The following is a 16524-nucleotide window of genomic DNA, read 5'->3' as shown; positions in this document are numbered from 1 at the left end:
GTTCAGAATTATTCATTTGACTGTACCTAATAGACAGAGTTGATTTCTTTGTGCTCTAGCTGAGTAACAATCTCTTCCCAAAGTTTGAGAAGAGTGGTTAGTGTTACTCGTAATGATTATTTTTTGTATATTCTAGAAATCACTGAAAATGTTTACATAGATTGTTTCTGATATGCCTAAAATTTTCGAGGAGCCCATTTGAAATCAATATTCAGTGATTTCTCATTAGCAAAAATTTAAGGAAAACTTTAAAAATAGAAGGGTGAGAGTTAGCTCAGGGGTTGGAACCTGTCTTTGCATGTGGGAGGCCTGGACTTGACCACCTGCAGTGCAAGCCACGAGTTAGCTGTAAGTCCATGCATCACTGGGTGTGATCCAACAAACTAATATTGATACTGATTAGAAGAGAGTGCTATGTCTGTTAGCGCTTGACCAACAGTTTGGTCCTCTGTTCCAGTGGGCTCCAAGGCCTCAAAGGCCACACTTGGTGATGCTGGGGGTTGAACTTGGCACCTCACACTTGCTCAGCATGTGCTCTACCACTTGAACCATCTCTCTGACCTTTTTTTCCAACAACCGTTTTTGCCCTTTTAGAATGTCAGTTTTCTTTCATCCCCTTTTAATGTCATCTGGAACTTGTCTATCTTCTGTATTTAAAAAGTTCTGAAGTAATCTCAGAGAAGCCATCCTATATTTCATATGTCTCCAAGGAAGTTTAGTCATATTCTCAAAATTACAAATTTTGTAATTACAGAATCCATTTGCTGAGATAAATCACATTATCATGTGATTGAGCAGTAATTCATAGTTAGATAATTTGAGATCAGCAGAGAAACCCAGAAAGTATCCATGGCACTAGAAAGGCAAACAGTGGTGGAGGAGCACGCAGCCCTGTGTCCTTGCCTTCCAAGTTTCCTGAAACCTTATGCCATTAACCATTCTGATGCATTCAGTCAGTCCTTCCCCTTCCAGGCCACTGGTTCTTTTTAAAATATACGTAAGAATCTTCATTTACCTAAAAATCCAACCAAAAACATCCCCTGAGACCTATCACTGCACCCCAGATCCTGCCAGCTCTGCTTTTTTATCGATACAGAATTGCCCTCACCCACAGAATCTGTTTTTGCTCTCAGTGCCACCAGGTTGGCGTCAGCCCACTAGCAAAATTCCTCTCACTGTGCTCACCTGGATGACTTCCCCATCACCCCAGCTAATGGCCCTTCCCAGTCTCCATCCCGAGTGATTCTGTGGAAGCGTTCTGTGTCAGTTCTCTTGACTCCAGAGATTTTTCTCCTCTGCTGGCCCCTTCCCTGTGCCCTGTCAGGCTCCGCTTTCTCTATCTGACCATTGACGCCTTCCTCGAGGTTCCAGTTCAAGTCTCTTTCTCAGTCTCTGTTCTTAAATGACTTCCCACACTCACGGCTCCCTTTTTACAGATGATAACTCTGGGTTATACAGAGCAGCAAATGCACACACACTTCAACACACACTGTATGTACATGGATACACAGTACACTTGTGAATTTCCCTCTATACGTATATATCTGGTACATGTACAATGTGCATATATAATATATGGATGCACATATACACATACATATGTGCACACAGATATTAGGTAGATAATATATTTGTATACATGTGAGCCCAGATATTAGGTAGATTGACATGTATATATTTGAGGGTAAGGAGGTAAGTTGGTAAATCATTAAATTAGCAGATGTGCTAGATTTTTCTTCTGGAACTTCAGACCCATACATTTGCTTCTCATGAATAACTAAAAGTCATTATGCATTTGAAAATGTCATTAATTTTGCTCCAACCTATCTTGATTCTTTTTTTTGGGGGGGGCGGAACATTGTCATTTTATTGTTTAATTGATTAATTTATTTATTTATTAGTGAGACCACATGAAGTACAGCAACCTATCTTGATTCTTTTCCAATGTTTCATATGTGTGAGTAGCTCTTCCAACTAGTTCTGGAAGGCCAAGAGCAAGGCCCCATTAGCTCACTTCTCTTTGCTTCTATGTCTAGCTCATCAGTTCCTTGTTTTCACCATCTAAGTATCTTCCTAATTTATTTCGCTCTTCAGCACCCACCCTCCCCCCATTTCTTAGCCACCTCCATCTTTGATCTGGACAAAGGCAGTAATCTTTGCTTACAATTTCTCGGCATTTGGGGTTGATTTCAAACAGTTGAAAGAAATGATCTTCTGAAATTCTCATCTTAGTCATGTGATGCTATTGCTCAGATCCCTGTAGTGTTTTTTTTTACTTCATCTGTATGAAACACAAGTGACTTTAGAACATCCTCAAAGAGTCTATGTGATGTGTTTCCTTGCCCTGAAGACTCATCTCTGTAATACCCTCCCTTATTCTTTCTGCTCTAGGAATACAAATGTCTTCCCTAGTTACTCACCATTATCATTGCCATTTTGTCCTGCCATAGAACCTTTATATATGCCACCAAGGCTCACACATCCTCAAGGCTTGTGTTAAGTACCACCTTTCTCAGGGCAGCCTCCCCTAACTTCCCCTACAATCAGTCCCCCACCTTTGTATTCTTGGAGCAGTAGAAAGATCCCCTTTTCTTCCAACAAAACTTTGCATTTGTTTGTTCAGTTATATAATGATTTATCACTCTTCCCTACTTGTGTATAGCTCCAGGGGAACAAGGCATATATCTGGTTTATTGAGCTCCGATTTTCCACTGCCTATCATAGAGGCTAATATCTAGTCATTATTCGTTGCATATTTGTTCAATGAATGAATGAATAAGCAGCAACATCATATAAAAATGAAGGATTTTTTTTAAAAGTCTCTGTTTTTGCTTAGTAAAGATATACAATTGAGGAAAGAGAAGCCATTCAGCTGTAATAGAGAATAACTCCTTTATAGTGTACCAGGCACACATTTATATACTTGTTTAGGTGGATACAAGGAACGCTCATGGGTACTTTTGCTTAATTTTATTAACTCCTTAAAGAATTTTTATGCATATTTTATGCAAATTCATGTGTGGCAAGACTATTTTCAGTGATTCAATAAAATGTGAAATATGTCTCTCAAATTCCATTCTGTTTCTCCATTATCATATTTTAGTAATTTGCAGCTTGCATGGCTGGGCATATGATTAACGGGGCGGGAGGGGGGCAGGAATTGAATGAGATGTAATTAGCACCTCAAATGGGACTGCTTATTAATCTCTAATGTCACTTTAAGAGCATTAAATATACATATGACCTAGACAATACTGCTTTCCTTGTTACTTTCTGTATGGCGCACAGTTCTGAGTCTTAATCATAAAGGCATGAGAAGGGCCTTTCTTAGTTAAGATACTAGAGTCTTTTCATAATTGGGAAATGGACAAGTGCAATTTTGCTTCTGTACACTGAGATGGAAAAACAGATTGAGAATGGAGAAAACCCATTGCTACTCTTCTCAAATTTCTGAAAATGGTTTTGCTTTTCACATTGACTCTTTTGCCAGCTGACACCCCCAGAACTAACCCTTCCATGAGCAGGGAGGCCTGAACCATATTGAAATTTGACTCCTCGAGGCCTCACAGAAGTATCAACTAGACAGTCTAAACACTGAGTCTCCAGCTCTGGAGCAGCTCTGTGAGGTGAAGCTGTTCCCAGCAGGGTTCCTCGCAGAGGCAGTGCCTGAAGAGTTTAGCAGTGGGCAGCCAGTTGTCAGAGGTTTCTGTTGCCCCAGTGGAACCGGGCTGAGTGAACCGCACTAATCTGCTGTTCTTCCAGTTTTTGAGGGGAAACCAGAGAAGAACTGTGATGTTCCTGTGAAAACCCCAGAGTTTTAACTGTGGGTGATTATTAATTTTCAAAACTAAAGTTGAATCCTCCGCCCCTCTCGGAGAGCCCGGCAAGCTACCGAGAGTATTCGATATGCCAGACACAGTAACAACAAGGTCTCCAATGGAGACGTTACTGGGCCCGCTCGAGCAAATCGACGATCAACGGGAGGGCCTTTACCTTTTACCTTTAAAGTTGAATGGTTCACATGAAACACATCTCGGAGCTGATTTCTTGTCCTCTCACTAGATTGTGACCTCTGGTGCAAATGCTATATCCCAGCTCTCCATATCCTCCGTCAGTTTCTGCTTCATCTGTTCATCTTCATTCTTGCTGCCTTTTCAGCTGGTCTTGTATTGTGAATGGGCTTAACTCACATCTCTCCCCACAGCCACAGGAAGTCCAGTCTTTGGGGACTTAGCTCCTGCCCACGGTTCTCAGCCCACTCCCCCTGTCAGATGTGCACCACTTTCTTTTGCCTTCAGTTGTCCTAGGAGACTCAGTTTATATCCTTTGTGCGAAAGTCTGTCCCCAACTACTGCAGTTTTCTTTCATGGATGCTTGACACTTAATCCTATGTGTCATCGAGTTCTAGTATGAATGTCTTATCATCACAAGGTAAAGGTAAAGGTAAAGGCCCTCCCGCTGATCGTCGATTTGCTCGAGCGGGCCCAGTAACGTCTCCATTGGAGACTTTGTTGTTACTGTGTCTGGCATATCGAATACTCTCGGTAGCTTGCCGGGCTCTCCGAGAGGGGCGGAGGAATCGAACTCGGGTCGGCCATGTTGGCCGCTTGTAAGGCGAACGCCCTACCCGCTGTGCTATCGCTCCAGCTCAGCGTCACATCATCACAAATACAACCTTTTTTAGTTCACAGCTTGAATGTATGGGTTCATTTCAAAGCTTGGTCCATTGTCAGGTATGGGTGGGACTGGGGAGGAGTGTGAATTTCTCCCGATACATCTCTCTTCTTGAATGCCTCTAGCGAATGTTCACTGCCTTTCTCTGAGGCATCCAGGTTGGTCTTTGAGAGCTGCCTACTTTCAGAAAGTGTTTGTCTGCTTATTTACTTATTGAAACCCCATACACTCAACTCCCACTGGCCGTTTCATTATCCTTTGGCATATATTCTGAATTATTTTCTTTATTTTGCCTTTTATACGTTTTCTTTTTTTAAAAACAGGACCCAGATCAGTCTTTTTTGGGTGTCTTATGTGACACTATCTAAATTTTAACATGATGGAAAAGCATTATTTTCATTTGTGAAAAAAAAAGAGCCATATGTGTAAATAGTTTCTTTTCTGTCAAATTCTGATTGAAATATTAGTAATAGTTACCTGAGCTGGAGCGATAGCACAGCGGGTAGGGCGTTCGCCTTACAAGCGGCCAACATGGCCGACCCGAGTTCGATTCCTCCGCCCCTCTCGGAGAGCCCGGCAAGCTACCGAGAGTATTCGGTATGCCAGACACAGTAACAACAAAGTCTCCAATGGAGACGTTACTGGGCCCGCTCGAGCAAATCGACGATCAACGGGAGGGCCTTTACCTTTACCTTTAGTTACCTGAGCACTGCTAGTGTCACTGTTTTCTTCTGAAAGTGCTGTTCTTTGAGAAGTTTATTTTTCTTCACCTTACTAAACATTTCCTAAATTTGTGACTATACGTTTGGCTTGCTATCATATGTCTTTGGGAATTTGATTTCCTTTGTTTTCCTTCTACACAATCAAAAGTGTAATTACATATTAATATTTATATCTCCTAACATGTAGTGCTTAGATGTATCACTTTTGCCTCCAAGAACATGAGTATTGTGACAAGTGACTGTGAAAATAAAGGTATTCACAGATAGAAATTTGACTTACATGAGCAGGCTTCTGGCACTGAAGCTTTTTTTTTTATCATTATTTTAGAGTGCCCTGGAAATTCCTTTTGAGCTGCAAGAATGACATGTTCTGTTGCCACGGACAGTCATTGCATTAAACTCATTAGTATTTCTGTGTGTTCTTAGGTGCTGTGATACTTTTGGGAAGAACCAATATGTTCCGCTTCAACCACCCAAAGGAGGCAGCCAAACTCAGGGAGAAGAGGAAGGTGAGAAGCAGGGACTCAGATCCCCGGAACAGGTGGAGCTGGGCTGGGGTCTCCACTGTTTTCAGTAGTCTGAATGTGTGGGCCGGAAAAGCATTTGAAGAGTCACTTTGCTATTAAGAAGTTTGTATCTCAGCAGATGGTTGGCTGATCAAGTAGGAAAGTATATCAACTCCAAAGTAAACGGGCAGAGTGGCTCTTTATAGACCTTTCTCTTCAGTTCCACACCCCCAAAATAGAGCTGGGTGCAATTCTGCATTACGTGGAGAGTGACTTCTCTTATATGGATTTCTTTTAGGAGTTAACCCAATTTTCTCACTTTTAATTTTCAGCCACAAACAAATTAGACTTTGGGTTGGGGTATGAGGCAGACAAGGGTTAGACTGGGACTGTTGAGAGAGAGTTGGCCTGGGCCCCGGGATGGCTGGAAGGTACTGTCCATGCTGAGTGGGGGATGTAGGCAGAAGCTGAGAAGAAGGGGTGAGAAGGAATTGAGAAAGCTGTCCAGGGACATTATGCTTTCAAAAATAATAGAGTGTAGCTAGCATTGCTGTGAGCTGGGCACAGTGGGGAACTTTTACATAGTTTACCACTTGATTGCTTGCACAGCACTCGTCACTACCCTCAGATGCCTGAGAGGAGAAACTGCGGTGAGCTCCAGGGCTAGCAAGTGGGTCAGCAGGGCTGCAGCGCTGATGTACCAGCCCTGAATGGTTTGCCCAGCACTGAATCACACAGCTCCATCCCTGACCAGTTTCCATGCGGGAGGCTCAGGCTGCCGAGAAGGAATATGAGGGACGGCAATAAGCCCAGCCCTTAGCGAGGGCCATGGCTCCCAGCCAGGGATGCACTTATCTGTTCCAGTCCAGGGGCTCCCTGGGGAACCTTTCTGGGTACACCGATGGAGAGGAAACCAGGGAAGAAAATTTGCTTGCTAATAGCTTTCCGTGGAGACCAACAGGCCAAGGTTTTGTTTGCACTTTTCCCCCTCACCTCTCCCTCCATCAGGGTTTCCTCAGATATGTACGTGATTGCTGCCGCTAAAGGGCCCAGCCCCTGCCAGGGAGTAGTGGGTTACACAGATGTCAGACCCCTTCCTACAACTTCAGTCAGGTCTGGTCAAGGGAGAACAGGAAGTGTTCCGAGCCTGAGCGTGCTCAGCCTTTCCGTAGTCAGCTGAGACTTCACTTCGGGATGGCTCTGCACCCCGACTGCTGCTCTTCAGAGAGACCGCAGTCCTTTGCAGGAGTGTCGGGCCTGGACACATAGAGAGCACTTCTCTTATCCACTACATTAACTGCTCTGCTCTTTGTCTAATCTTAGAGTGGCCTTCTGTCCTCCTTCAGTCTGTCCATGACTGACCTCTCCAAGTCCTGTGAGAACCTGTCCACGGTCATGCTGTACAACCCTGGGTGAGTGAACTGCAATAGCTTCTTCCCTTTGCTGATGATCCCTGTTATGGTGTTTATTGTGTAACGCCATTAAATTCTCTAGATAAAAATAAAACATTGACAATCTTGAATCCCTATCAAATCATCCCCAGCTACTTTTTCAGCCCTTGCTATATATGTACATAATTTTCCTTAGTTATAATCACAACGTAAATGAGATTGCATATTCTGATTTTTTTTTGCTTAACAGCATAATAAGCATTAGTAAAGGTTGTTAAAACCTCATTATCATCTTCATAACTGTCTAATATTTTCTGGTTGGCATTTTGATTACTCAGTGCTTGATCTCATTGGCTCAAGTGTTTCCGTCTTGCTTTATACATTTATTGTAATAACAGAGATAGCTTTATTATCAAAGAGTTCAAGAAATCATGCTCACTACTTCCAAGTACAAGGGGACTTGTAGGGACACAAACGGTGGTGTTTTCAGTGAACTGTGTGGCTGGGTGACCTTGAGTCAGATTGAGTAGCTCAGGGTCTGTGTGCTTTAATCAGGTCAAAACTGAAATGCTAAAGGCCCAGAACTAATTGAAAAGATTTGGGGATTCTTTTCATTTTTGTCTAGTTTCATAATCTTATTTTTCCTCCAAGGAAAAACGTATATAAAATACTGAGTATATACATCATGCACTGTAGCACTGTCCTCCTGTTGTTGTTCATCAATTTGTTCGAGCAGGCCCAGTAACTTCTCCATTGTGAGACTTGTTGTTACTGTGTTTGGCATATTGAATACATCACGGGTAGCTTGCTAGGCTTTGCCGTGCAGGCAGGATACTCTCGGTAGCTTGCCAGGCTCTCTGAGAGGGGTGGAGGCATTGAACTTGCTCAACTGGGCCGGCTCTGCACAAGGCAAACGCCCTACCACTGTGCTATCGCTCCAGCCCATCTACGTTATAACCGAGTAAAATATAACAAATAAACAACATCTTCTTAATTTGACACATATTTAATAGTTATTCTATGCCAGGAACTATGCTGAGTATCTTGCATCTGTGATAGCTTTTAATTGTTATAGCAAGTGGCCTTATAGCCATTGCATGGAGAGAGCTTTTGGATGTGGTTGGTGCTCATTCGTGCTTTATGGTTAGAGCAACAGACATGAGCCCAGGTCTCTCATTCTCTGCCAGTGCTCAAACCTCATTGCTCCTGGTCTTTCTCCAGCTGGGGGTGCTAGTTCAACTTGCAAGTTGGCTTTCTTAGCGTAGGACCGTCTGCAACTCAGTGTCTCTGACCTAAGACCCCTGTGGCATTTTCTCCTTCATCCTAAGTGAGTGCTCAGGTTCCTTCAAAGGGTTTCTTCAATATCAGAGGAGTTTTAAAACTTTTATGATGTTTTTACTATGTTTTGTTGTTTTTCTGATTTTGGGCTACACCTGGCAATGCTCAGGGAATGCTCAGGGCTTCCTTGTAATTCTGTGCCCAGAGATATCCACTCTTGTTGGGCTTAGGGACCATGTAGGATGCTGGGATTGAACCCAGGTCAGCCATGCAGGACCAATTGCCCTTCCCATTGAACTATCACTCTGGCTTCTAGATTCTTCAGTTTTTAGGTGACCCAGCCAAAGGCCAGATCTGATACTTTGTATGAGGGGGCAAAAAAACCCAGGGCTGAAGAAATAGTGGGTGAGGCACTTGCTGTGACTCCTCTCTGATTCCTATATGATCCCCTGAGTACTGCCAGGAGTGTACCCTGAGCACAGAGCCAGGGCTAAGTCCTGAGCACTTTGTTCCTTTAAAAAAAAGTGGATTTCTAATCTCAGAAATCTACAAACAGTCAATGTGGATGAGAATTAAACTGATTACATAATAATTACCATTTTTTTTCTTTAAATAGTAGATTTCCAGGGTGATGCTGAGTGTTTTGTTTTTTTTCCTGACAAAGGGTTAGTTGATGAATAAGTTTGGAACTTCTGATCCATACCATACAACCTTTCTATACTTTTAAAGAGTTATTGAGTAGTGTTGTGCTCATTAAATTAATTTGTTTTGTAGGGGATTGGAGAGATAGTACAAAGGGTAGGGTGCTTAACTTGCTTGTGGCTGACCCATGTTTGACCCCCAGCATCACATATGGTCCTTCAAGCCGTGCTCGGAGCGATTCCTTAATGAGAGCCAGGAGTAACCTGTGAGCATCATAAGTGTAGCCAAAAGCCAAAAAAAAAGGTTGTTTTAGAATAATTCATAGTAATATGACCCCTAAAATGTGCATACTCTTTCAAAAGATCCCTCGATGTCTAGTACTTTGAAAGTCATGTTTTGTGTAGGTGTTTAATTCCTTATAATAGTTTTGGACCCTTCTTAAAAATTATTATTGAGATTTAAACATTTATAGACTCATAGTCTTACACTTAATGTGCAGATCATTGAGATTTACTTCAGTTTCAATAGTGAGATTTCGTCTGTTCAGTACAGTTCTGGGGTGCTTTTTTTGCTTTATCTCTGAGCTCAGGACCCAGCTCCTGTCCTGGAATCTCGATAACCAGTTTCCTTATCTGCAGTGATGCACCCTCCACTTTGAAACCATTATTTGTCTGGTCACCACCTTTGAACACCATGTGTAGCGTGAGCCTTTTGTCTGAGACCCAAGGCCATCAGCCACGGGCTCTCATTTCCTTGCATTTAAAGCTAGGATTTGATTCCTTAGAGGAAGACACGTAGTTCTCTTTAGGCTGATGCCATTTTTTGTTGTTTGCTCGCTTTTAAGTTAAAATAGTTGTTCTCGGTCTTCACAGCAAACAGATTAGAGTGTGCTCATTTTTATCTTTCTCACTGTTTTGGTCACTTTCATGATCAAATAAATAAAGCTCCAGGGCCGTGGCCTTTCACCCGGCTCCCCGTGTTGTGCTACCTTCTCTCTGCAGGAGCCCTTGTTCAGTCGTGATGCTTCACCTTCCTCGACCAGTCAGACCTTTAGGGCTTTTTCTTTGCTGGCTCCAGAACCTGGCACATGTTTAGAGATGCTGCCCAGTTGTCCTCCAGAATGTAGTATGCAGGATGTCTGTGTGGAAAGTGTTCCCAGTATCCTTGCCCTTAGTCAGAAATATCTGTGCACCCAAAGTGAGCACATCCTTCAGTCAAATAAAGACCCCTTGGGCCAGAGTGATAGCACAGTGCATAAGGCACTTGCCTTGCAGGCAGCTGACCTGGGCTCTATCCACAACACCACATTTAGTCCCTTTAGCATCCCCAGGAGTGATTCCTAGCATAACTGGATGTGCCCCCCTAAAACAGAGCAAAAAGACCCCTGCTTCATTTCTGTCACCCAGCTTTTTGTCATTCTTTTCTGGAGTGGACACTCAGCTCTCAGAAAGCCCTTTCTGAGTGCCTACTTCAGAAAAGACTCTTTTCTAGGACAGGGGCATAGTGCAAACTGTAGCAACACAGCCCGTTCAGGGGAGGAGAGAAACAGTCACAGGTAGTTTTACAAATAACGGCAGAAAGTGAAGTAAGATAAAACTGAAATTCCTGTGTCTTGGGCAGTAATTGATGGTAGGATCAGGGAAGGCTTCCTGTGGAGGAGACATTCCGTGTAAGATGGTGATGGGACAGTGACTCCACTGCAGGTAAAGGAGGAGGAGAGAGTTTTCTAAGCACAGGGGAAAGCAAGTGCAGTGGCGTTATGGGGAGAAGTAGAATAAGGACCAGGTAGATGGAATGTGGTAAGTGGGGTTAGAATAAACAGGGACCAATCCATGGAGGGCCTTGTTGGTCAGTGGAAGGAGTTCGGTGCTTTCTCAGAGTGCTGGGAGACAGCTGGAGGGCTATGTAGGGGAGGAACCTGAAGATGTTCTTGGTACAAATTGTAGGATATTTGTCATATTTCTGCTGAGGAGTGCAGAATAGAACCAGGAGACCACTTAGAAAGCAAGTTTTCTTGTCCATGTGAACAGTGACAGTAGCTTTGGTCTAAGTGGTAAGCAGAGAGATGGAGCATTGTAACTCTTGGTGATTCCCAGATTCAGGGTTAAGTGGTTGGACAGCTAGTGTCCCCTTTCCTGAGCCAGGGACAGAACTACTGGGTGAGTAGGACTTCACCCTGTGCGCATGCATGTGACTAGACATTGTCTGACATCTGAGACTTTGTCTTCTTAAACTTATTGGGTGTTTTAAAGTCATTCATATAACAATTTGAAACACCTGTAATTACAAATAGACCAAGAGTAAAATGTTAGGTGTGGGAAGTTGTTCAAAGGGCTAGAGCACATGCTTTGCCAGTGGTAGCCCCACGTTTGATTCCTGGCACCTCTTGGTTCCCTGAGCACTGCCAGAAACAACCACTGAGCATTGAGCTGGGAGTATATCCTGTACCATGCATATCCCTACCCCCCCCCAAAAAAACAATAAGAAAGGAATTTTGATAAGACACTGAATCCTTTGGGAAGGGCTTTTCATTAATTTTTCTTATTGCAAATGACCATTGTGTTATGCATTGAAATATGATTTTGTGGAAAGGGTCACTATGGTGGTTGGAATGTTCTCAAGGCCATGCTTAAGGTCATCAGGAAAAATCTGGGAAGGGAGTTGGGCACAAAAGGAAGAATGAGACCAAGGCATTCAGAGTATTCCAATGAGAAAGAGTCTGCTTTAGACTGGATTATGATTGGTTGAGTAGACAGTTCTGGGTACCTCTGATCCTACGTTGTACATCCCACTGACTTCTCCACAGCTAACAGAAACATTCTGTTTGTGCTTCCCCAGCAATACCCAATTTGTAAAAATTCAGATTATTTATAATACTGTTATACTTCATGATACCTTCTTTCTTTCTGATTTCTGGCCCCCCTCAATTTGTCACCTGCTATAGAGCATAAGTGCCCATGAAATAAAATATAATCAAAGAAAAATTGCCTGCTTGAATTTAGTTGAAGCAGCTTGTGAAGTTGCCTGCTCTGGTAACTCAGCAAAATGAAGCAGAATTAAAATTGGTACCTGTGTAAATACTCTCAGTCTAAGTGAAAAGTGAAGCATCACGTGATCATCTAGAAGAGCATTGAAGTATATATTAAGATTTACAACTTGGGCCCTTAGCTAAATAGCTGTTACTAAATCCAGGCTGTGAGTCTTGAGATGCAAGAGCACGTGAGTTTCTCAAGTTGGATAAGTCGAACCAACAGACGTCAACAGAGCAGACTGTATGGGTGGCAGGTGCAGGGTTTTTTTCTGCTAAGGAAAATCACACGTGAACCCATTCAAAGTGAAGGTGAGGTGATGTATGATTCAGGGGAAGAGTAGAGAATAAGTGACTCATCCCCAAGGGGTCCAGTAGGAAGGGAGGGTCAGGCGTGAAGTGCTTAGGAAGTATTCACTTCCTGTGTCCATGCTGTGAAATATGTTGGGTAACTTGGGAAACCAGAGGTTTCCTATAGGAATTATTCTTGACAAGGAAATTACCCCTTACCAGCGTCATGGAGTCTATGTCATAAACCTATACAGGAACCTGCATATCCTCAAAGCTTATGGAGAGCAGACTTTTTTTTTCCCCCCCTGGCATAATGTCTCCTCCGATTCCTGCCCTGTTTGTCTCGCTCACAGCCTCCAGTTAGACAGCCCCGGCCCCTGTCACAGCAGGATGTTATGGAGGGGAACAGTGAGTTATGGGGAGGCAAAAGTGAAGGCCTTTAGAGCATCCGGGCCAGTGCTTCTCTCTCTCGGCATCTGAGGGAAGGAAGAAGCTAGTCTGTAAGAATGCCTTGGTTTGGAGAGCAAAGAAAATAGAACACTTGCTCTAGCTCAGGGCATGCGGCCCCTTTGGCAGTTCAAAACACTCCTCTCTGCTCTGAGCACTAAGATTCACAAGGGCCCTGAACTCCGTGCTAGCCCCAGACCTGCCTGCTGGAAGGAGAGGCGCACTGGAGACAGGGTGTTATGGGGGAGGAAGACTTCATGAGAACACAGAGAGCTGGGAGGAATGGCACATGGAGCATCGAGAAAAGTCAGAGCTTTCCTCAGGTTAAGTATAGATATCTGTGGCCTGCTCTTACAGGGAAGTGCACATTTCAATTTGGGCAGGATAAATTAAAAGTGGGAGAGAGAATGCAGCCTCGGGCTCAATTGTGTGTGTGTGTGTGTGTGTGTGTGTGTGTGTGTGTGTGTGTGTTACCTATCATGTGTATGACATTTTTGTAAATGCTGGTTTGCATGCTCAGAATTTATGGTATTATTAAAGTGTGCATTCTTAAACATGGCAGAGAATTATTTCTGCATACCCTTAGGCATTTAGTCACTCATATTTTTATTGTGATAAAATACACAGAACATCCAGGCCATTGCCTAAGCCATTTTGAAGTGCACAGCTCCAGCAATGTCAGTTGCAGCCAGGAGAGCTTCTGCCATTTGATGGAACTGAAACTGTACTCACTTTCTCACAGAGATCCAATCCCGAAACAGTGATCAGAAATATAGAAAGCAAGTCCCCAAATTTTTTTTAATAAGGCTAGTCAGTAAATGATGAACGCAGATCTAACACGGATCGGCATCCTGATGAATGCATGATCTCTCAGAAGTCCTGCCCCGTTTATTTCAACCAGCTCATTTTTGTGTACCTGATAACACAGCTGGAGGGAGGAGTGTGAGCACTTGCATCCACAGAGCAGGGTGGACAGTCAGTTTCACTGAGGGTCATCTGGCAGCCAGGCTTGTGGGCCATAGAGGGACTCTGGAGGAGAGAGTTTGCCTGGGAGCAGCAGTCAAAGGAACCTCAGAAAAGAGCTGAGAGAGGTGTTTTCTTGGGAAGACAAGAGTCCTGGATGATTTTTAGGGATGTGCACAGTAAAGAAAGAACAGATACAAAATTTCATTTCCAAGCTTCAGTGATAGCTTGGGTGTTTCGTGTTTCCCAGCCAGAGCATAGATATGAGAATTGGAAAATCCATCTGTCAAAAGACAGGGAGTATGATGAGTACAATCCTGAAAAGTGAGGCTTCAGGCCTGGAGTTTTCTTAGTGGAAGACTGTGCTCTGGGAGCCCTTGGATGACCCACAGGGAAAGCTTGGAGTTGGTGTTACCTGTCAAAAGCAAAGGATGAAGACAGTGTCCTCTGTTGAGGAAAATTGATGTTGACATTTTCGTCGCTTTTCCTCCTCCTCACTCAGCTTCTGGTTGAGAGCCCGCCCCATGTCCTCTTCCAGACTGGGCGAGACAGACAACTTGGAGCATGATGGAGTGTGCTGGGAAGATGTGTAAAGTCTTTCGGGAACCGGGGCCTGTGTAGCATTGTCTGTCTCAGAGCAAATTTAGGTGATTTTCGGGGTCCTTAGGGAAAGACATACAGTTTAGCCCAGAGCTACACCCCCTTCCCTGCTGCATCTCACTGTTGTCATCAGCCACAAATCACTCCAATCTTAGAACTCTGTAATCAGATGGTGGCCAAGCCCTGGGGGTAGCACCAAGTTCAGTATCCTTACTCCTCCTCTGCCGTGAGTGTATGAGACTCCTCCTGCTCAGAGAGGCTTTTTCAGAGCTTTCTCTTTCTGCTTCTAATGCTTTCCCATGCTCAGACACACAGGCTGTGAATCTTCTTAACTAGTTACTCCTCACCTCAACCTCCACCTCCTGCACTGCCTTCCCTTTTTATTTTTCTCTTACGAATCTCTCATAACTACATTTTTTTGTTGTTGTTTTTGCTTGGAGGCCGTACCCAGTGGTACTCAGGGTTTACTCCTAGCTCTGTGCTCAGGGATACTCTTAGTGGGCTCAGGGGTCACAGGTAGTACTAGAGATTGAACTGGGGTTCCCCATGTGCCAGCTGCTTATCTGCCCCTCTGTAAAGATGCTGGGGCCCTTTCTGAATTTCCACAGCTCCTTTTCCTTCTGGTCCCAGGTTCCAATGCACTAGCTTACTTTCCTCCTGTTTAATAGAAATCACTGCTGGCTCTGCCTCTGGGAATCCTCTCTGTCTGCTCCTCACCCCTCCACCAGGCAAGGCAGTCCTACAGATTTCTCTCTGACGGACTCTGTCTTGTCTGCCTGTCTTGGTATTCACACTTTTACTTTGAGCGAGCCCATAGGCACTTTTCTGCCTTCACTGTGGAAGAACATACAAGAGAGATTCTGTTTTACTTGATTTTAAATAACCAGTATGGTCTGTACTGAGGAGCTGCAAGTGTTCCAGAATCTTCTAGGTTAGTTGTCATGACTCTATTGAAGATTTTGATTTCCTCTCTGCTGTGTCCTGGGAAAGACTCCTGGCCCCTCCCTGGTGTCCTGTGCACCTGGAGTCTGAGGGTGGAATTCATCACACTCTCTATTCCTTTCTGTGCCCGTTCTTTCTTCAAAACCCCTTTCTAAGTATCCTGGCTGCCTCCTTAGTGCCTCGGGAGCAGCCTCTAAGTTCCAAAGCAGCCATTCCTGGTTTTATTCACCAACACAGGCATGTTACTTTCCACCTTGAACTTTGTACTCTGGGTAAAGTGGGTAGAGACTGAGCCAGCCTTTCACACCTCTCTCCTCACCAAGTCTTTCTAAAATCATCCTGTTCTTCCCTGAGCCATCCCTCCACATCTCCCAAGTTTGTTAAGCGATGGTTTCCTCAGGAAACTTTCCATGCCCTTCCCCCTTGATCGCACTTAGTATTCTCTATCCCCTGGCAAGTATTTGTTCAGACTTTATTGTAGCCTTTTCCAAGTTCATGTGAATCACACTAGTGGCTGTTTTTTTTTTTTTTCCAATAGGCTTGCTGAGGGCAATGAGCAGCCCTCACTTTTCTTTGAATGTTAAGGCTTGTACACAGTGAGTACTTCACAGAGAGTCCTTGAGCTGTAGATTTTAGCCAGCAGACATGCGTTCCACTCCCAGGTTCCCAGGTGCTTCTCACTTCAGATGGATCCTGTGCATTCGTCCTTTCTCCCACTTTTATGAGTCTCTCTCACACAATAGATATTCTCCATGCATAGTTAGCACCTTCTTAGGAGTCGATCCTTATTTCTTTACTATTATATAGACTAAGGACTTCTATTTTAATTGTTAAACAAAAAATTTGCTCTCCTGGATCTTTTTTTTTTCATTACTTAGCCCGGCAAGCTACCGAGAGTATTTGGATATGCCAGACACAGTAACAACAAAGTCTCCAATGGAGACGTTACTGGGCCCGCTCGAGCAAATCGACGATCAACGGGAGGGCCTTTACCTTTACCTTTACCTTACATCCTCTTATTTTATTATTATTATTATTTT

At 43.8% G+C, this 16524-nt stretch overlaps 1 protein-coding gene across 1 annotated transcript in view; it reads left to right on the top strand.

Annotated features, from left to right (window-relative positions):
• Positions 1-16524, top strand: part of KIF16B (kinesin family member 16B) — a 327590-nt gene that overhangs the window by 186473 nt on the left and 124593 nt on the right. Inside the window, exons 16-17 of the mRNA XM_056122148.1 lie at positions 5823-5905; positions 7226-7314. Of these exons, the coding sequence (XP_055978123.1) occupies positions 5823-5905; positions 7226-7314 (172 nt within the window). The remainder of the gene's footprint in view (positions 1-5822; positions 5906-7225; positions 7315-16524) is intronic.

This window comes from Sorex fumeus, unplaced genomic scaffold (genome assembly GCF_029834395.1).
Source record: "Sorex fumeus unplaced genomic scaffold, SorFum_2.1 ptg000044l, whole genome shotgun sequence".
Taxonomy (NCBI): domain Eukaryota; kingdom Metazoa; phylum Chordata; class Mammalia; order Eulipotyphla; family Soricidae; genus Sorex; species Sorex fumeus.
This window is presented reverse-complemented; position numbering and strand designations above follow the sequence as displayed.